The sequence below is a fragment of the Crocodylus siamensis genome, chromosome 12 (genome assembly GCF_052110815.1).
Source record: "Crocodylus siamensis isolate JL-2025a chromosome 12, ASM5211081v1, whole genome shotgun sequence".
Lineage (NCBI taxonomy): Eukaryota > Metazoa > Chordata > Crocodylia > Crocodylidae > Crocodylus > Crocodylus siamensis.
Genome location: NC_143406.1, coordinates 3,985,511 through 4,006,577, shown reverse-complemented (window position 1 = coordinate 4,006,577; position 21,067 = coordinate 3,985,511). Strand labels below are relative to the sequence as shown.

At 43.0% G+C, this 21,067-nt stretch overlaps 1 protein-coding gene across 2 annotated transcripts in view; it reads left to right on the top strand.

Moving 5' to 3' along the window:
* CAPZB (capping actin protein of muscle Z-line subunit beta) overlaps positions 1–15,379 on the top strand; it is a 91,424-nt gene extending 76,045 nt beyond the window's left edge. The window contains exons 6-10 of one of the 2 annotated variants that reach the window (XM_090023201.1): positions 328–444; positions 8,972–9,037; positions 10,234–10,310; positions 11,764–11,876; positions 14,532–15,379. In XM_090023201.1, coding sequence (XP_089879327.1) covers positions 328–444; positions 8,972–9,037; positions 10,234–10,310; positions 11,764–11,866 — 363 coding nt within the window. In that variant the 3' untranslated portion in view covers positions 11,867–11,876; positions 14,532–15,379. The remainder of the gene's footprint in view (positions 1–327; positions 445–8,971; positions 9,038–10,233; positions 10,311–11,763; positions 11,877–14,531) is intronic. The other variant, XM_090023202.1, reaches the window with a different exon arrangement.
* The last annotated feature ends 5,688 nt before the right edge of the window (positions 15,380–21,067 follow it).

The window sequence follows — 21,067 nt, the reverse complement described above, 5'->3', positions numbered from 1 at the left end:
AAGGATTCCAGAAGGCTTGAGAATATGTTCACTTATGTGCATCTGACCGCATGTGTGTGTGGTGGGTTTTTTTACAAGTTTGCAGATAAATATCACTAATTCACTAGTAAAAATGGAACACACAGGGGGAGGAGGGGATTAAACTGCTCTAACCAGATTAGTTTTTTAGAAAAACGGTGTGTGTAACCTCTTTAAAATGTTTGCTTTTGTGCCACCTTGGTTATACTTTTCCATCTTGCTTTTGCTGGCAGGCCCTCCCTGGCTGGGTATCAATAGTTTTTTTTCAGTTTTAACTTCTCTCTGCACCTTCTCTGCCCCCCACCTCAGGAGAAGTCCAGTGGTCGTACTGCTCATTACAAGTTGACCTCTACAGTGATGCTGTGGCTGCAGACTAACAAAACTGGTTCCGGTACCATGAACCTTGGAGGGAGCCTTACTAGACAGGTACTACAGTATGCTAGCACTGGCCTATCTTACACACAAGAAGCCTTTCTATTTGTGCTCTTGTGGTAGCACCTAAAAGGCTTGGTCTGGGTTAGAATCTCTGATGTGTACCATGTTGTATAAACACTTACATTTTTGCAGGTGTATTTTCAGTCCAGTAGAAAAAGGAATGCTGTAATGATTGCCAGGTAGTTATTGAGCACTTTGGCTGATGGCAGACGTTCTCTCAATAAAGCGCCCGAAAGAAAAAGCTTCATTCAGTAGGAATTTAGATTTTCATGCAAGTCTCATAATGCTTCATTTGGGTGGCAGTACCTGAACTCCTATGACCCTCTCCTCTATGATGTCCAGACAAGTGTGTGTACATTCAATCTAATCTATTTGCAGTGCCATTTGCAGACTTGCTCACTTTACTGCTGTCTGCCCTACAAAATCAGGTTGTGGCATAGGAAAAAATAGGGTTGGAAGAGACCTCAGGAGGTCACATCTAGTCCAGCCTTCTGCTCAAAGCAGGACCATCCCCAACTAGTTCATCCCAGCCAAGGCTCTGTCTAGCCAGGTCTTGAAAACCTCCAAGGACGGAGACTCTGCTACCTCTCTGGGGAACCTGTTCCAGTGCTTTACTACCCTCCTAGTGAGAGAGCATTTCCTAATATCTAACCTAAACTTCCCTTGCTGCAATTTGAGACCTTTGCTCCTTGTTCTGTCAAAAAGATGTCTTCCATGCTTCTCCATCCCAAGCCGCACAGCCATATGAGAGCGATCCTGTGTCTTGTGTTCATGACTGGACTCTTGTCTTGACTGCTTTCTGACAACATGTAATTTTTCACTTGTTCCTCTCTTCACACTCCAAATAGACATGTAATTTTTTGTTGCTACTGCATTAGACTTCTCTTAAGGCTGGTTCTTCACAGCAGCTTGTTTAACCTTTGCAGAGAGAGAGCAATTTAATCTGTTGCTAGGTAGGATACCGCCCTACAGTGTTGGTGCCTAAGACTATTCTTACAAGCATTAGTAAGAATAGATGAGGATTGAGATATTGACAGCAACCAGTGTAGCTTCACTATGAGCACCTCCAGGGTGGACATTGTCTGTAATAAAATGAACAATGCAGAGTCTAAAATGAATGATACAGTTCATATTTGTGTGAGTGTTTGTGCCGGGCAGGGGAATAAAGGGGCATGTGTCCACAGAGCAGAATGGAAACCCCACAGTGCCAGTACAGCAATGAGAATTTGCCATAGACCTGGATTTTTTTTCCTTCTGCTTGAGTGGATCTACACAAACTGGTCAGAAAGCAAAAATATGCTTTTGAAAATGGTTGCTGGGTCTTGCATGCCATTTTTAAGTGTTTTACAGCAACTGGGCCTGAGTTATGGTGACCCAGACAAATATTTAATCTCGAGTTGTCCTAGTACTTTAAATCATAGCTGTGAAATGGAGGCCAAGGTTTTGACTCTAGTCATGGCCTTGCAGTGCATGGCAGCCATGCCAAGGAAAACAATAGCCTGCTGAGAATGGTTGTCCTCTGTACACCTTGGCCAGCACTGTGAGGCCTTGTTTAGTTTGACTTTCACTCTCTGGGCTTTAATGAGGAAATTCATGCTTCTGTCATCGTTTTAACAGCAGATCATTTAATTCATGTGCAATGCATTAAAGCAGGGGCCTGCTTCCAATGTAAGTAACCATAAAAAAAAAAAAAAAAAAGCCCTGGGGTAATGATGCACTACCTCTGCACAAACAATGGAAACTTGAAGTAGAGAATTTAGCTTTGGGCTTGAGACTTTCAGCTTTGCAAGTACTCTAGTAGTCTTCCTAGTGGTTTTGTCAGAATCCAGTGCAAATGGTTAATTGGTCTTCAGGCTTGCTTGAAGAACTGATATGCCACGTGTGCAGGGTTGATCTACAGAAAAATGCATACGTTTGCTTTTTGATCCGTTTCTTTTGTAGATCTTTTTTTTTGTTGTTGTTCCAGAGACTTGGCCTTTATTTTACCTCAAGGCGGCTGGGATAGTCTTGACTAAAAGTCTTCATCCTTCACGCCACATGCCAAAAATTTGCCTTGTGAGCTGGAGTACTGTGCTGTGTTCTGGGCACAGCATTGTAAGAAGGATATAAAGAAACTGGAGGGGATCCAGAGACGAGTGATGATGAAGATTTTAAAAGGGCTAGAAAGGGAAAGCTTGGATGAATTTAAGAATGTTTTAATGTAGACAAAAGGCAATTTAAAGAGGTGACCCTTGGGGGTTCATTCCAGCTCTGATGTAGAACAGCATTTTCTTTTGATAGGTTTGTTGCACAGTCTACCATAAGTCACCATTAAAAAAGTATTTTAGTCCTCCTTGAATTGGGTTTTACCATTTGGCGTCTTTAAGATAGGTGAATGCATTTTAGTGTCATTGCTCACAGTTCTGAAAACCGTTTTTCTGTGGACAGACCTCAGCTGTTTTGAACATCCTTCCATTTAAGATATTGCAGTGTCAATGACTACCGTCCATCTGGAAAGAGGAATGGCAGGTGTGTCCGTGTTTCACTGGGGCCTTTTGAATTGTTCACAAGCTTCACAATATCCCAGTTTGTTCCATGGAGAGGAGTTTTCAGAGCCTCAGAAGGGAGTTGTATGGAGAGTCGTTGTTTTGAAACAAGTTTGGCTTTTCTCTTCTGCAAATTAGGGTACCCTTCAGTGATAACTGAAATAATTAGCATGGCTAGAAACAGGAGCAGAAGAACCTCTCATGAAATGCCTCCTGATTTACCAGCTCTGGCTGCTACAAATTCTAGACAGGCCTCCACCTTAAGTTCTGTGCTGTGCAGGGCATGTGCAACTCAGAATAGAAATGCTTGCTTTTTAATTCCCATTTCTGTTGCCTGCTCCGTGGCTGAGGTGGTCAGCCCAGCACTGCTGTTACTGTTGGGTATCTAGATATTTTGGGAATTGGGCTGCCTTTGAAACCCTTGTATGCTCCCTGCATCTTCCACTATCACTTCCATTTAGCTGAGCACAGGTCTCAGAATAGAGGTCCTAACCTCCAGATTTCTGTTCCAGATGAAGCCGGCCAAAAAGAAGCAAAGACTCTGTAGCATCTCTTTGGAATAATACCTTAAAGCATTTCTGCTATGGAATCAGACTGCAGATCTGGAAATTGGGCTCTCTTTTAAATAATGTGTATACATTATTTAGAGGAGAACTTGTTCTAAGGAATGACTTTACTTCTCAAATTCTTATTTTAGAGGTGTCTTTGCTCATGTCACTGCTTGTTTGAGTATCTTAAACATGGGATCTAGGACAGTCTGGATTGTGTGTATCTGGTTAGATTATTTTGGAGGTAAAATATTTAACTGTGTGAACTTAATGGCATTGTTAATTCACTCTCTCTGCATGCATGAAAGCCCAACCTGTTTCTATCCATTAAACCCCAAACAAGAGTCCTTGACGGCTTTAAAGGTTTCACTACTTAAATACATGGTGCAGGTCTGCATCTCTCAGTATCACAATAGCAATTTGCACTTGTAAATTGTCAAGTTGTCTTAACTGTGGGGCTATCTAAATGGAAAAAAAAATCTTCCCTGTTTCTGTTTGAAATATGAGTTACACTCATCCAAAAAACAGAGCAAACCAAAAACGCCTTCGTTCCTTGAAATGAATGCAGTAACTGTCTTAATAGGGACTTTTTTCTGAAATTGGTGGTTGGGATTCTCAGCTTGAGTGTGACAGAGTTTTTCTCTCCACTTGAATTGGAGAAAAATAACAAAAGCTTTTAAATTTTTCACGTGTTGAATTAACCACTTCAAGACCAACTCTGTTTGCCTGATCCACTGATTATATTTTAACTTAGCTCAGAGAGAATTAACCCGATGTGAGCTTTTTTACATTGGACACTTCGTAAATCTGTGCAGAAGCAGGTTTTTTTAGGTATAAAACTAACGTTCTATTTAATTTGCATAGCAGTAGTAGTATTTTAATCCTTAACTGTGTATTCATGTATCTGTTTACATACTAAAAGCAGTCACCTGATTTATTGCAACATTACAGAACTAGGTTTCCACTGGACTGAAAGAAGAAAAGATTGATTTGTCACCATAGTCCTTCCCCCAGAGCGCATGAAATGTTAGCAGGGATGCTTTATTTTCATCAATGGATAAATAGGGATGCTGTCCCAGGCACTTTGTGTTCAACAGACAAACTTGGGCGCTGTTCAAGAGAGAGCAGAGTGGAAGCAGTGCAGGCCAGGATGGAGGAAGTAACTCCTAGCTTTGCATCCAACACTGGCAGGCTTCTGTAAATACAAGGGCTGAGGTTGGAACTTGGGGAGGGACAGAGTGAATCAGGGGATTGTATACAGGCTGCCTTGACTGAGGATGGCAGATTGAGGGATTAAACAGGTGCAAGCAAATCATGCCACCTCCACCTTGAAGGGGGCAGCTTTTATACCTGTCTAATATACACAGGTAAATCTTATCCAAGCCTGGATCTTTGTGCTGCATCTGTCTGACATGGTTGGAAACGCCCAGTTGCTTTTGGTGGTCTTTTGTTTTTTGGGGGTCAAAAACACAACTCCAGTAGGCTGCACTTCATTTAAATATGAGCGGCCGCACAGCCCTGCTCCATTTTATGCAGAGTAGGTGGGACCTTCAGGCTCCAGGCAAATGGTGACAAGGGCACTTGGTTGGATAAGACTTTGCTCCCAGTTCAGAGGCAAGGCTCAACAGGTGTCTTTCTGAGACTCTGACACACAAAGAACCGGTGTGTTTTTTCCTAAATGAGGTTGAACATCGCAAGGAAGTGCCAGTTTGCTGAGGAAAAAAAATTGGCTCCAGAGCTATAGTTTATTTACATCGGGAAGTGTGGGAAGGGGAGGATATAAATCTGTAGGGGAAATGTAGCCTAGGGTTTCAGATTAAAGCACCACAGATGTGTGCTAACTTTTTTTTTTTTTTTAAGAGTTGAAATCCTCGCTAGTAAAGGTGGAATGTCTGCAATGCTGGATGAAGGCTGGTCTTTTGCAAGCTGAGCTTTCCCTGTGTTCAGAAAAGAAGTGCCCTGTGATATATCGTTGTGCAATAAAACACCAACAGAGGCTTTCTGCCATTTATCGTAATAGGAAAATCTTCCCAGGCTTGTACTCTGCAATTAGGCAAGTCATATATTTTCATCAAGTTGAGCTTTCAAGTAAAGACCTATCCCACTGACTTCCAGATGTTGGAGGACTCAGTGAGGAGTAGAACAATGTGCTTCCACCAGACAGATCTTTTTAGAAACCGTGATGATCACAGTCCTTGTTACTCCCTCCTAGTAAGTGCCCCCATTCCTGGAGGTGCTCACTCTTGGCCTTGCTTTACTAAATCAGTTGTTTTTGGTGCATGGAACAGTTAAGAGTCACTTAACCGTGATCGCACAAGGTGTTCTTTCTGCTTCAGATGAATGTGTTTGACTTCTGTTGTCCATTCATGTAGTACTGTTAGAAGGAGAAGGGTGCAGAAGCACAGAAGAGCACATATAGGTTAACGGGGTGCCAGTAGGAAATTGAAGGTTTAGAATATACGATGTGGGGGAAAGAGAAAGTGAATACCAAGCAAGCTATAGGTAGTTGAATTTTTGGTAGGTTTACAGGCCTTGATCAGAAGAGTTTTACAGTAACGTTCTGTAAAACTAGTAGCATCGGTGTGTAAATTAGTATCCTCACATTTTGCTTTGCGGTATCTGGCTTAAGTTTAAAATTAAACTTGGTGAAAATTGCCAAGTTTCTCCTTTTATGTGGTATCCAGACACTTCCACACCTCTCTTTCCACATGAGCATTTGACTCTGTCCATCAGCTGAGGCTTGCAAACCTTTGAGTTAAACCAGTCAGGTTGGGTTTTACTGAGGACTTTTTGTATTTCTCTGTCTCCAAAGCAGCCATGTACGTTGTCATCAACTCATCAGTAATGCCGATAATGTTTTTCCTTATCTTTTTTGGGTTTTCAGGCAGTTTCATGATTAACTGAAGCATTTATCCGGCTTGGTTCTTTCATAGCCACTTTTTTCTGCAAGCAACACTTGCAGCAAGCTCAGACAGCGCTCCTCCAGCAGCGAACAGCTGGTGTGTTCTGTGTACAAGACATCCCAACTCTCCATTCGGCTATCCAGAGCTTAGTATACCCAGAAGAGTTAACTTCCTTTGGAGCCAGACTTGTAGCAGATGGCTGGAGAAATGAGGCAAGGAAGCCAGCCAGTGTATCTCTCGGATGGGAGAGGAGTGACTGGGACGTGTAGATCGGACTTGGCTTTCTGGAGTGTTAGCTTTTTTGGCCGAGCTCATCAGCAGATGGGGAGTGACAGTGGGAAGATGAGCTGCTTGTTAACATCGGTTTACGGAATGGAATTTCCCCTCAAAGCAAATTAAACCCTTTTTAGAACAGCTGTAGGCTTTTGTTTTTTTCCCTTCAAACAGCTCATTGAAGGTACCTTTTTCAAGGGGGGAGGAGGGGAAGCCTGCTGTTTGTGTAACATGGCTGTGTACTGACTCAGAACGCCATTAAAGCAGCCTCTCGTAACATCTGGGCTTCTACAGCGTATACAAATGTTTTCCTTCTGGCAGCAGATTTTACGGAGACGTAATAATACACGGTTTACAAAAATAATTCTATTTTCAGATTCTGTCGCTTGCCAGCAAGCGAGGCCCGTCCCGGTGCAGAGGAGACTCGGTGGGGAGCCTGTGGGAAGTAAACCGGCCAGTGCCAGCTCCCACCGTGCCCCAGATTTGTTCGATTTGCTGATAGTCCCCAACCTCACCATAATGCATGTGTGTTTGTCTAGCTCGGATTTACATTCACCTTCCGCTGAAACCGGACCCTTTCTCTCAGCAGCATGTCTCCATTGTATGTAAACAATCTGACTCTCTGATCTACGGGAAGAATGAAATGTGCTTGTTCCCCTTCCTTTTGCCTGTAAGGTTATTTTTTTGCCTTTGGGGCTCGAGCTAAATGACATGCTCCCTCAGGCTTGTTAGTCTCATAGCTTATTAGAAGAAACCTGTAGCTGCTCTCAGTTTTCAGACTTTGACCCTGAGGGAAGGATATGAACAGATGGATAAGAGAATTCAGTGGGATTACTGAAAATCTTTGAAGAGTACTCTTCCCACCACCTTTTTTTTTCTCCCCCCCCGTTATGCTATTTCAGCACATCTGTATCACTTGCCTGTCTTGGGACTGATACTCATTGTTTTGCGGTTTGTCTATATTTAGTACGAAGAATTTTCAGCTCTTAAATTAGGCAGAGGAGCCAGTCTTTTCACTAGCACCGCAAGGTTACAGATCACATAGGGCTGGCTGTGTTCTGCAGCTGAATTTTGCTTTACGTTAGACATAGCTGAATGTGTTGAAGGGAGCGTGGCATTGCACTGCATGGCCTCCCACTTGTTCTTGGTGGGGAGCGGTGGTTTGAGTCTCAGTCAGTTTGCTCTGTCACCTGTTCAAGCTTTACTCAGCACTGAACAAGGCAATGTGGGCATTTTGCTCATTAAAGCAGTAATGTTAAGATCAGGGCTGGATTTTGTCTTTGGCTGCAGGAGCATCACGTTAAACATTACGTTATCTGAGAGTGCCCTGCAGAATAACCTTGTATACCAAGTATTTCCTGGTTTCTTACGTTTTCTCAGTGCGTTTTGTGGGATTTTTCTGTTTCCATGTGCCTTCATCCATACCGGCTGAAAGCTGGTAGCAGGCTTCATTATCACTAATCTGGCTGAAGTCTGGTCTTTCCCTCCCAAAACACAGCAACTTAGGGCATCTACTCTTCTTCCCGCTTCCAATGAAAAATAATCTCCAAGGTGAAGATCACTAGGAAATCCTGAAAATTATAGGCTGTGTCCCCATGAGTTGTTACAAATAGCACTGAGATGAAGATGAAAAGAAACAGCTGCTTTCACAAGGACGCATTCCAGCTGTTGGACTGAGCACCATGCACATGTGCACCTCATCAGCAGCTCTAGTGGCTTCAGATTTGGACTGCTTTTGTGTTCCCCACCAAAGGACACTTGCAAGCTGTATTATGGATCTAGTGCAGTCGCATAATAGACCATGAATGGCCATCCCATAATGTCGACCCATTTTTTTTTTTTTTTTTAAGCAGTGGTGGTGGGTGGGTGCTGGTGCAAACGGATCTTATGGGGCAATAGGGTTACTTTGGGTGAACTGGGATTGTAGCGAGAAATCCTTGAAGGAGGCATGCATCTGAATCCAGCGACTCGAGTCTTCAGATGGCTTGCTCCACATGAGAGAGCTCCTTGTGTTGGCTGGTGTTTTGATCTCTCATGACATTGGCTCTGCAGTTCGTCTCTGTGAAACGCTAGCTCTGGGCGTTTCCAACCTGCTAACAAACCATATGCTCGATATATCTGACCGTGTGGATGAAGCTGCGTTTTACTCCACAATTCTAATTTTACTTCGTTCTCCCATCCCCAGTGTTAGTGAGGGGAACTGCCAGTGTCCCCTGCTACCTCCATTTCTTCATTACAACTGCATGTGGGTTTTTGTTTTTTTTTCTAGATGGAGAAAGACGAGACTGTGAGCGATTCCTCTCCACACATAGCCAATATTGGACGCTTGGTAGAGGTATGTACACTGGAGCCATAGCAGTTGTGGTCTCCCAAGAACTCTTTGCCCGTATGTTGCCCTATGTGTCCAAACTTCTTGTTGTTGGTTTTTTTTTTGTATTAAACTCCTAATCATATTTTGTATCGGGACTAAACTTCCCCGGAACTCTTCTCTGTAGTAGCTCTTAACTGTGAAAAGCCCTTCCCTGCATGGCTTGTAATGGTGCTTTCCTCATCTTTCTCTCATGCAAACAGTCTCCCAGTCAATACAATAGTAGCCTTCCTAGAAATGAAATGGTCATTTCCTGAGAGCTACTAAACATTTTCCCACCCACATAGTCATTTTTACAGTCATTATTTTTGACAGAATTATTTAAGAGCTATGCTGTAGTATACAGAGCTGCCCTTTTAGCAGAAATGTCAGCCTGGAGTAAGTGCTCATTAAATGTGCAAGAGTTACTCCTTACAGTGCTTGGTGTTACTGCCATTATTGGTCCTGTATCCTCAACTGGATTAAAACTGGAGCAATATTTGGTTGCTGATACAGAATTTCTTTCTCTGTTCCTACAATATCCTTTTAAGCAGGCTACCTGAAGCAGCACGCATAAAGCACATTTAATTTGGGCCTTTTGGTCAAAGAAAGGGAGACCAGTGATGTTTCTGACTGGGTTGAGCTGGAGCTGGAGGAAGGGATCAATGCTGGTTGGCAGTATCTTTCCAAAACTAGAGACAAGTTGGTATAGCTGCTGTGCTCTACAGCGAGCTGGATTATCAAATTGACTTCTTAAGATCCTCGTGGGTCTTAAATGGCTAACTCAGAACCTATGAGTTTGTTCCGTGTTGTGGATAAGCATTATAGAGGGGGACAGAGAATACAGTGTCCTATTTGCAGTGGAATACAAAAAAAAGTTTTGCATCTTTGTACAGAAACTGCCCTCTTGTGGCCCTGGATAGGTATTTATGGTCATCAGACACTAAAGGGAGCTGAATTTAGACATTAATGGGAATTGTGTAACTGTTAATTAAGAGTGTGTTGTGGGGAGAGCACAGGTCTGATTAAAAGAATTATATATGGGAAAATAATTGGCCAAACCTTGTTATGGGAAGTATTTGTATCTCTGCAGTTTAACTGAGCAGTGAAAAGAGCTACGCATGGGAGTGTAAGTAGAAACAACTGCAGTGATTTAACCATTTAACGTCTCCCTTTCTTTCTAGGACATGGAAAACAAAATCAGAAGTACGCTGAATGAGATTTATTTTGGAAAAACAAAGGACATTGTTAACGGACTGAGGTAATGGACTCTCCACAGCTAGTTTTTAAAGCCCACGTGGTCCTAGCTCTTCCCATTATTATTCCCTTCACTATTGTCCCACAGCCCAGCAGTGATTTGGCATTGTGTTTCTAGAGCTTCTCCATCCCTATGGAAGTTTTCCATGTGTCTAGTCATTTTGCTGGTTTTGAAAACTCTCTAGTGGGCGGTGTTTTTAGGGAACCTATACCTTTTAACTGCAGGAATTTGCAGCAACACCTTAAGCTCTAGTTCCTAATTCTCATATATCTTTTTGTAAAGTCAGACCATGACAAGGAATTGGAGAGTCTGTGAATAGAGCTTTGTGCTTTACAAAAAGGGTCTCTAGTCTTCCCCGTGACCCCTTGGCTGAAATGCAGTTTACTAGAGCAGATGAAGAAAGTGACCCTTCTGTACACTTCTGTAGTTTGACCCCCTGATCATGCTCAGTCAGGAAGTTTTTTTGCTAAGTAACACCAAAATTTGGTTTTTCTTTAAACTCTTGTGGGGTTGGGGAAGGAGACAAAGCTATGAGGTATTTGAATGCTGAATCATTCTAAATTTAATTCAGAATAAACCACTGGAATGAAGACAGTCTCTTTTCCATGCTGAAGTAAAAGAAATTAGCAGCCCTGCTCTGCACTGGGTATAAATGTCTGGCTCGGGTTTGTGTGCTGAGCTATGGGTGGGAGGGTTGTGAGTTCAAGTCTGGGTACGGACCCAGAGGCTTACATCCCCTTTGGGTTTTGGCACGCCACGCTGATCCCCAGATTTTTGGTCTTGTTGTCTGGTCTAAATACAGTACTGATGGACCTGTTCCTGCCGCCTTGCTAATGACCGTATGGCTGAAATGAACACAGCTACCTGAACCCGAGTTCTTTCGTCATGTTGAAAGTTTAGGTTTGAAAATTGAATGAAATCGATGAAATTATGATGAAAGTTTAGGTTTGGAAATTGAATTTCTTGCTCTGTTCATACAATGCCCTTTTCAACAAAAGACAGACTACCCGAAGCAGCATGGATAAAGCACGAATGCATCATTTTGGTGTGCAGGGTATTTGCCAGGCAGCTTTCATTTAGCCTTTAAAAAAAAAAAATATATATTTTTTTTTTAAGGCTAATATTGGATTTATTTTTTTTCCTTGTGAACCTTGTGGAAAGGCACTGTAGTTGAATCAAGTCCTTCCGTCCCTTTGTGGCTCAGTTGAAAAGAGCTGTTATTTTGTGCATCAATGCGATTATCCATTTAGAACCTTTTACCACCTGGTGCATCTAGGTTCAGCTTTTCCTCCTCCACCTTTTTTCCCCTGTTTCTCTGACTCGTGTGTATTTACGCTTGTTCTACCTGAGCCCGCTGCTAGTGGTTTCCAGAATGCCACCTATCTGTGTTACTGAGTTCCTCTGACTGTTCTTTTCCCTACTTTTACTTCACTCGTTTCTGAACTACTCTCTGTAGATCTATTGATGCTATCCCCGACAACCAAAAGTATAAGCAGTTGCAGAGGGAACTTTCTCAAGTGTTGACCCAGCGCCAGATCTACATCCAGCCTGATAACTAAACCAATCCAGGTACCCCTGCCTGTGAGGTGTGACAATTGGCACTAAATCCAGACTCACCCAGCCAAGAACAGGCTGTCTTACCACTGCATGACTACTGAAGCCAGAACTAACCCGTAACTGTTGCAGACTGATGACCAGTTTTTAATCTGTGTCTCACCCTAGGGTTCTTGGCTCGTAAAACCAGCTAGTGCCTTGACTTTTTTTTTTTTTCTGCACACGCACACATATGCTCCCCTTCCCCTTCCCACCTCCTTATTTGGAGATTCATGCACTGAGATGTGGGGGCAAGAAATACAGCAGATAGTCACGTACTCAAAGCAGTGTTAGCTTGTACTCTGTTTGTCCCTGGAAACTCTTGGACTCTAACATCAGCTGTACAGGTTCCATAATGAATTCATTCCCTATAATCTTCAAGTACTCCCTTTTTTCCCTGAGAAGCAAGGAGGAAAGATTTGGAAGTTAACAACTGTCGTTTCAGTTGTGGCGAAGCACCTCTCTGATACTTCCAGAGACGTCCCAATCTTCTCAGATCCCTGCACCTCACAAATTTTCTGTTTTGCCTTGTCTTGGATTTTCTTGGAGCTTAAAAATTCAGCTCTACGCATTCTCTACTGAAACATTTCTAGCCTCCACTTGCCTGTGCTCTGCACAGCTTGCACAGGGCTTTGCTCTTGTACTGTAGAGTTTTGATTTGCTTGGGATGCATGGCAGTGACTAACCCGGGCCAGTTTAACCTTCCACTCCAATTCCTAACGAGTTACAGATGTTGTCTTAAACCCATTTAGCTGACGAAGGGGAAAATGCACTGTTTGTTGATAATGGCCAAGAACCATTACTTTTAACCTGTGACAAATTCAAATGTAAAATGTATGTATTTTTTTTATACAAGCGGCAGAACTCTCCAGAGACAAGAGAATGGAAATATGTTCTAATACCATTAGGAAAATAACTGACACAGACGATGGATTTGCTTACAGGAGAGAACACCCAGGCACAACTAGATAGCCATGCCTACAGGAGAGGGTGTGAAATGCAGAGGGTACAAAGCCAAGTCCAGCTAAACTGGATGCCAGTGGCTTCCTGAGCTGTCAATGGGACAAAGACACTGGGCTTTGTAGAGATGCATTATCAGATTAACGTTACTGCATAGCTGGATCTCTTATGATCTTTAAGCTGTGTTACAGCAAGGTACTTTGCCATGGCCATCCTAAATGTATCCAAGACACTGCCTGGCTAGTTTCCAGCATCTACTAAAAGAAAACCAAGGTTTCATTTTTGCCTGCAGTACTCTTACCGCCTCTGTTCTACTTCAGTGGTTTTGATAGTGACAGCTGTATCTGATCACTTGAGGTGAGGAATAAGCAGATACCTGAAGAACAGACTCTTTGCCTATTCTGTGTCCCAAATAATAAAAGAATGACGAGTAATGCACCTGTGTATAAAGCAAAGTTGTATTACCATTTTTTTTCCCATGAGCCGCATGAGGTGACAGCAGCTATCAGAACTACCTCTGTTATAAATCTGCTTCAGCTCAAAAAGAAAGAGTTATCAAAAAATGAAATGATTCTAATGCAGTGGCTCTCAACTTTTTCTCAAACTGACTCCCTGATCTCTGGCTTGCTGCCTCTATGCGGTTTGTAACCCCCAGCTTGATAGCAGCTGCTCTGGAGATCTTCTGCGTTCCTCTGTAAAGTAAGAGGACAGTTGCTCTTAACTTTCTTGGGAGTTAAAATACCTCCTCTCGAGCCCCTGAGCAATATTTGAAAACCGTTTTCTGGCCTCACCATACGTATCAGTGAGAACCACCCCAGGAGCCCCAGATTTGAAATGTTATTTCTCTAAATTCTGTTTGGAAATCCTTGATGAAGCCTGTGGTTAACAGTTCTCCATCTCACAATGGAAAAGGGTTTTGCTCCCAACATGGCAGATGGCTCACTAGGAAGACCCAAGGATTCACTTCTTTAGAAATTGCAGCTTTTAATGTGAACTTTGTATCAGCTGAAACTTTAAGCAGAAGGTGCCTAGTTAGCTAGTTGCATTTAAAGCTGTGCATTGTGCAGCAAATAGACCCGAATGGAACATTTTTCATGTGGCGGTAGAGTCCGTGGAGCTGCTCTCAAGTCAAGAGTTCAAACAACTTATTTGAGCTCTACTTTAAGCCTTGCTTGTTTAATGCCTGGTTACAGCAGGTTCTTTTCTGTCTGTGGTGAATGCCTTGGAAGGGAAAGGTTGACGTGTTTATCTGAACTCTTACTTCTACTACATGGAGAGCCCACCATCTGGACCATTTCACAGTTGCTATAAGATACTATCCGGTCTTAGTTTCATGGACATTTTGAGTTTGTCCAAGTTACATCTGGACACTTCAAAACGCTAGCGTAAATATTGGAAATCTTCCTCCAGAAGCAGGAGGCACAGTGGAACTTCAGGGGAAGTTTTTTATCTTCTGATGCTGTCCCCGCTAGAGTGAATTTTAGCTGTGGTTACTTGCTAAAATGCTCCGTTTTTTATTTCCATCTTCCACGCTTGCTCCAGGCAAGCAGAGTTTGTTTCCTCTGAGCCTGAGTTGACGTGCTTGTGCTATTGCTTCAGTCCCAAAAGACCTGTTAAATTCCTGCTTTAAATGCACCGCTTCTAATTTGTGTTTTTCCTTCCTCCCAACAGGTCTGTGCAGACTTTTGCAGACAAATCAAAACAAGAAGCTCTTAAAAATGACCTGGTGGAGGCTTTGAAGAGAAAGCAGCAAAGTTAAAATACTCTTCATGCTAACAAGACATGCCATGCACTCATTAGATTCCTTTCTTAGAAAATTCATTTTCTCCCCTGCCCCCCTTTTTCTGTTACATCATGTCACAGTTTGCATTCAGTACTATCCATGCGATGCCATCTTCTCCCTATAAATAAAGCTGTACAAACTTTTTCAGTCTCTGAGGCCTACTTTGCACCCCATTTTACTATCAGGACCTTAGACTGTTTCCGTAGAAGTCATGTATTTTTATTTTTTTTTTCTCTTCAACCCTCCCCCATTTATATGCATAAACACCAATCATTCTGTTTGTCTGTTCCTCCCCTTCCTGCCTTTTGTTACATTGGTGTAAAAAATGTAAAACAAAAAAATTTATTAAATACTGTGGTGTATGAAAGCGGAAGAACTGGAAAACCCTATTCCACGTATGTTTGGGGGCTGGGCACAGGGGATGGCTGGTGGGAGGGAGGGAAGAGAGGGTGTTCCTCGGTGTTGTACTATACTGACTCAACCAGACTTGCAAGGGGACATTGATTTGGTGACCTGCTGAAAGTTCTGCTCTTCTACAGCCTGGTTCCAAGGCGCTTTTCTGTCAATTTTTATGGAATGCAAAAGGGGATTTTGTTTTGATTTATTTTTGTTTTTTGTTTTTTTGTAAAGCTTGAATTGAATCTACATCTTATACTTGAGCCTCCATACTAAAAAGAAAAAAAAACTTAAAAAAAAAAATTACAACAAAAAATAAAAATAAAAAAATTCCCGGGAAGCAGTGTGCAGCTTGGCGTCCTTCTTGTTTCTCTCCGTTCCTTTCTGTTGAGCTGCTTGGAGTTCGTGTACCGAATGCTGTCCTCCGTAGCGGCAGTTGCACCTAGATCTTGAGGTGCAACTCAAACACAAAGCAAGCATCAGAGGTTTTGGTTAATCCAAACGACCACTTAGCCTGCGTGGTCACGGAAAGCAAGTAAAGCTTTTCGTTTCTCGCACCTAGCTGAGCTGAAATGGATTTGTTTGGAAGGAAAGGCTCGCTTCACAGATGGAGTGCATCTCGCCAGCACAGTATGGCTGTTGTTCATTAGCTTGCCATACTTTCACAGCATTGGCACCAGGGTGCTGGCACCCTGCTGCATGTTGGGATCCATGCCTCAGGCACGCAGCAAATGCAAAACAGATGTATTCAGAAAAGAATCAGAATATCAGGCTTTCCCTTCACTACGTTTAATGCACACCATTAAAATGCTCACGTTTGGAGAAGAGGTATTTTAGTCTGCCAGCACATGGTAGATTTGAAATGCGGACATCTCGAACCGACTGTAGTAATGGAAGGCCGCTGTTCAGCTTCCCTTTGGCTCTGTACTTTGCATTGGTGGCCTGAAGGATATTCTTGCTATCCTTGCCGTGGCTTATAGTCTCTAGTTCAGTTTGGAGGAGAATACCCTGTTGCTGAAGCAGCCAGGTGGCAGATGGTCCATCTTCAGTTGAAGCTGTAGCCCAGCTGTAGGGAGGTGATCCTCAGTGGAGCGCAGCCAAACTCGCCCCCCTGCTCTGAGCTGAAAATGTGGCCTGATAGTTTGTTAAACCTTATTTCTCTGGTGTTTGGAGACTCCTCTTAAACAGCTACAGACCTGCTGCCTGCTCTTGTCCATTTGCTTCATGGTTATAATGAACTCCTAATCCTGGGAAAATACAATGAGAATAAATGCCGTGCAGGCTGTCAGCATGTGGCTGGTAGGGCCATTCAAAGGAGAGATTTCTATGCAAATATGAAATGCGAATATAGGCATTAATATTGATTCAAGTGCCCTTTCTATTCTAATTGTGCTTTTCCAGGTGACCTGTTTAGCATTCACACATCTGCATGTGGTTAGGCACTGTGCCAAAGTGTTCATCGGTGGGCCTCTGGTTTCCAGTTCGGCTGATATGAGGCAAGGGCTGGGGCAGGAGAGTCGCTGCACATGCCCTTGCCTTAAAGTTGGGAAGCCCCAGGGACACATTTGAGTTTTTTTTCTTTGGTGGTGTTGCCGTTTGAGTCTCTGACAGGGAACGTTTGAAGTTGGATTGAAGTATGTAAGCACTCCCTGTAGTTTTGAAACTGCACGTTGACCAAGCAAGGGGAGTTGCCTGCTGTTTCCAGTTTTAACCAGTCTGTGATCTAAGTTCCCCCTTTTAAGAAAATAATAGTGAATTTCAGAGGAGCCTAGACCATTTGCATCTAGTCTACACGGGGATCTCTTACAGGCCATACTATTTTGGGGCATGACTTCTTTTACCAAAATGGCTATGTGGGTAAAGCCCCTGGTGTTGTGCTGTTTCATAATAGCACAGGTTTTTCCACCCCCCCCTTTCATAGCCATGCAAGTATAATTGTGGTCATGAGTGAAGGGAGGGAGGAAGGACGTATTTACTAGCCCTGTATAATTAATTACAGAAGTCGCACCACCTTGTGTGGACAAAGTCTTCACTGAGAATAAAATGCAAATTAAAGGCAGCCCAGTTGTTTGTCAGAACCCATATAGCATAGTGGATGGGATGCTGGCCCAAGACATGGATCTGAAGTCAGTTCTTGGCTCTGTTGGTGGCTTCGAGCCATGGTTATTGTCTGCCATGGTACCCATTTCCCCCAACACATTTTAACAAATTTAGACTGAACAGATTTTTTAGGTTGGGGATTGTTCTACAGTGCTTAGCATGACCCATATCCTAATCTCAGCTAGAACCTCAACAGGCTGCTGTAATACAGTTAACCTCCTTCCACCAGCAAATACACAATTGTTCCTGGTATTTATGAATTTGGTGTTTAAAATACCAGGAAAGACCATGTCTGGATTCAGATGTAGTGCCACAAAGTTACACTATAGGGGTCCCTTGGACCACCCTGCTCACATACCTCATCCAGTTCAGCTCAAGAAGTATCCCGGCGGGGAAGAATGGGGATGACAAGAGTGCGGTCTTTATAGTCTTACTGATTTTAAGGGATGGGAAGGGACTAATGCCTGTGACAGTGGTAATCTTGTCCAGCTCTTTCATAAGCCTTTCACCACCTCCTGAACACTGCTTCAGGACACATGGGTGCAAACAGTATTTGGATTTAACAAGCAGGTTCTCAGGTTTTAGAACATAATGTGTGCTTTATAATTGAGCCACTGTAGTCCATTTAAATTCCTGACGATGCAATGCAGTTTTAAATTTAAGTAGCTGCTTCCCTGGAGAAGTAATCATTTAGTTTTCATTTGACAGCACCTGAAAGGAGTAGCAGTGACTACAGTACACTTACACAGCTTGTCAGCAGTGCTCCACTAACACGAGGCTTCAGTCCAGAAATTCAGACTCTACCTCGAGGTGAGCTTTTTCTAGTCCTCTTGAAACTCTTACTTTCATCTTCCAGGAAGATGGGAATAGATTTTTGATTTGTCACGCTTCCCTAGCTATGATGAAAGGGAGGTCTTCAAACCAGAACTGCTCACATGCATCCTAGCTCTGATTTGTGTGCACAGCTCTTGGAAGTAACTTTGTTACAACTTTCTCTTAAGATGGATGTTGTCCTTGCTACCTAACCCTGCCTCCACTATGGTTAACTTGGTAACTAATGCAGGATGCCTACCTGAAGATAAGCATAGTGAAAACTAGGCACTTAAGCTTATTCTACTGTAAAAATTTCCAAGGTCAACTGTGCACTTGCAGAGCATTGATCCTGGTGAGTTTACATTACGGTAATGTGAATGTGTCTGGGCTTTACAATGTTTTCACCTTGAGGGAGCATGTGTATTGGTTATTAGGGGAGATACCAAAAGGTGGGTTTTGGGCAAGGTGGTTTTATGTACCTAGCAGGGGAGATCCCGTTCTTCCTGGCCATGATTGACTTGGTGCAGTTGAGGATGGAGACCTGTCCATTGCGCTGCAGGCAGGCGCCCGTGTGAAACTCTACTGTAGCCTCCTAGAAGGGGGATTTTGGCTATACAGTTTATGAGAAGGGGGGGATTTCTCTGAGGCTCTCTGGCTTGTTTGTGCAGCCTTTGGACTAGGGGCAAATGAGACTAGGGGGCATCTGACCTAGAGGGCCTCTAGGTTTGGGGCTTGCACATCAGATACCTGCCATGTATTTGGAAGTATCTGAAGCCCCAGACTGAAGAGTCTGGGCGGTAGGATACTCACTGGTGGTAGCGCCACACAGATTTGAGCAACGAGCTCTGCTCAGTTGACAGAATTCAGGACAGTTTTAGCTAATTTGGCTTGAGACACTAAATTAAAAAAAAACAAAACCCAAACAACTTGGCTTCTGAACTGTAATGAACTGGATTTCACATGCTAACTAAATGGTATTGCTTTATGCCTCACGGAAAAATGAGCTTATTCTAAGTAGCGTAAGCCGGACTTTAAAAAATCATAGCACATTAAGAAGAGATCAGCAAGGAATTCAGAGGCAAACTCGGGCCATTTAGGAATTGGAAAGGGGTAAACGTAATTCCTGGCTTTTAAAAAGCACAACGAAAAAGGGGAACTATGCATTAACGTGAAAATCTTGCTGGCTCCATTCAAGGGTGCGGTAGAAAACACCTGGAAAATTAAATTAGTTTGGGAAAAGCAGTAAATTCAGGAAGGAGAGATTAGTTGACTAATCCCTGCAGTTCTCTAGGAAAAAATTAAAATTCCTGCAATTTTTTAGGTAAGGGAAAATGCAGTATATGGCCTGGGCTTAGACACTTAGTGACTTTTCACTGGGGCTGTGGTTAATGTGTAGTTGTACAATAGGGAAATGCCTAGGAAGGTTACTGATCTCTGATTTTAAGGGGATTAGAAAGAACCCCAAGGGTCAGTGGTGAAGCTCTTTCAGCTGTTGAAGAACAGGAAGTTTGCTATGACATTGCAATTGCAGAGCAACAGAAAACAGGGAAGAGGTTTTTAAAGCATTCACAAAAGCGGTAGCTAAATGCTTCTCTACATCTCCAACTTCAGAATTGGGAAAGCTCTTTTATTTCAGTCTGGAGACTTATCTTACTGCAGAGTAATTGAAAGGAAGGTGATGGTAACAAACCTCTCCTTAGTTGCACACTTTTCCATAGTACAAACAACTGTTCTCAGCTGCCCTCTTTCTTTGCTTAGTCACTTGAGAGCTGTGTGTGGGGTCTGTACCAGCTCTGAAATCCCAGTTACCAGGAGCTGTGTTCTGATGGTAGGAAAGAAGCTTTCCTCTTGCAAGTGGATACAGCCCTCTTGCGGCCAAACCCATGCAGGTCTGCCCAGCCACTGGAGAGAAGCACAGAGCTAGGCAGTAGGATGTTGAAGAAACCTGCTTTTAACTTCTTTTTTTTTTCTCCCTTTATCTAAACTTCCTTGGCAAAGGAGCAGCTGGCTAAGGCACCTAAAATGTTTAGGAGTCTTGGTAGATTCTGATAGGGCTGAGTCTGTACTAAAACAGGTTCATAAAACCAGACAAAGACCATATAGCAGACTGAAGTTTCCCTTCTTATAGTCACCTGATTTATAGGCCTGCCTGTGCTCTGGCTCATAGATTTGCTGTTGCTGGAAAGCTGCCTGCTCTTTACAGCTGTCAAACCTACCCTTTCCCTAGGTTGAGCCACTCTGTTCGTGACAGTAAGGAAGATTTAAGGTCTGTCTGTCTTCCTCTTGCCCTCTTATCTATTAAATCCACCTCCAAAGAGTTGAATACAACTCATTTCCCCTGTGCTAGATTAGGGGTTGGCTCATCATTCACTTGGTTTGTATTGAGCCATGATACTGGCAAAATATTAATTAGTATAGGAGTAGCAGAGACGGGTTAGAAACTGGGGACAGCCTCCTTCATTCACTTGCACATGAATCTAGGTCTTGCCCAGATAGCTTTTTACAGCACTTGAATTGTTTGCAGTCGCACACGGCTGGTAAGGGGCAAAATGCTATTCCAGAAGGCGTAAGTGTGCACCAGCTTAGCTAGTTGTAGCACATCAGTTCACATACTGTGACAGCTCTTAAAGTCATTCTGCACATTAGTAGCAGTTTTGTCTGGTCAGAGGGGAAAGTGCTTCTTTGGGTTTTATGGTTCTTTTCCGCTTGCAGGGCTTGAACATTCAGCACATCCAGGGTATTAAATCGCATGCATGGACCAGCTGTCTTAGCAGTGGTAGCTTCTATATCAGTAGATTCAAAAGGTAGGTTCTTGAATTTTTTATATGGTTCCTATGGTATTACTTACCTGCAGCCAGTAGAGATGCCAGAGGCTTGCAAATTCTTATTTTGCAGGCTCTAAAGCTATATACATTTAAAAACAGGGGAGAGACCTAGGTATGGAACTCAAAAGTGGAGATCAAAATGGACATGCACTTATTTTTTTTCCCTCCTCCTTGGCAACAAGAGTGACACTGGTCAACTTAATGTACTGAACCTTTCTGATTCCATCTGGACTTAAATATCCAAATCACACTATAAGCTATGTTAGAAAGGCTATATAAAGGAAGCCAGA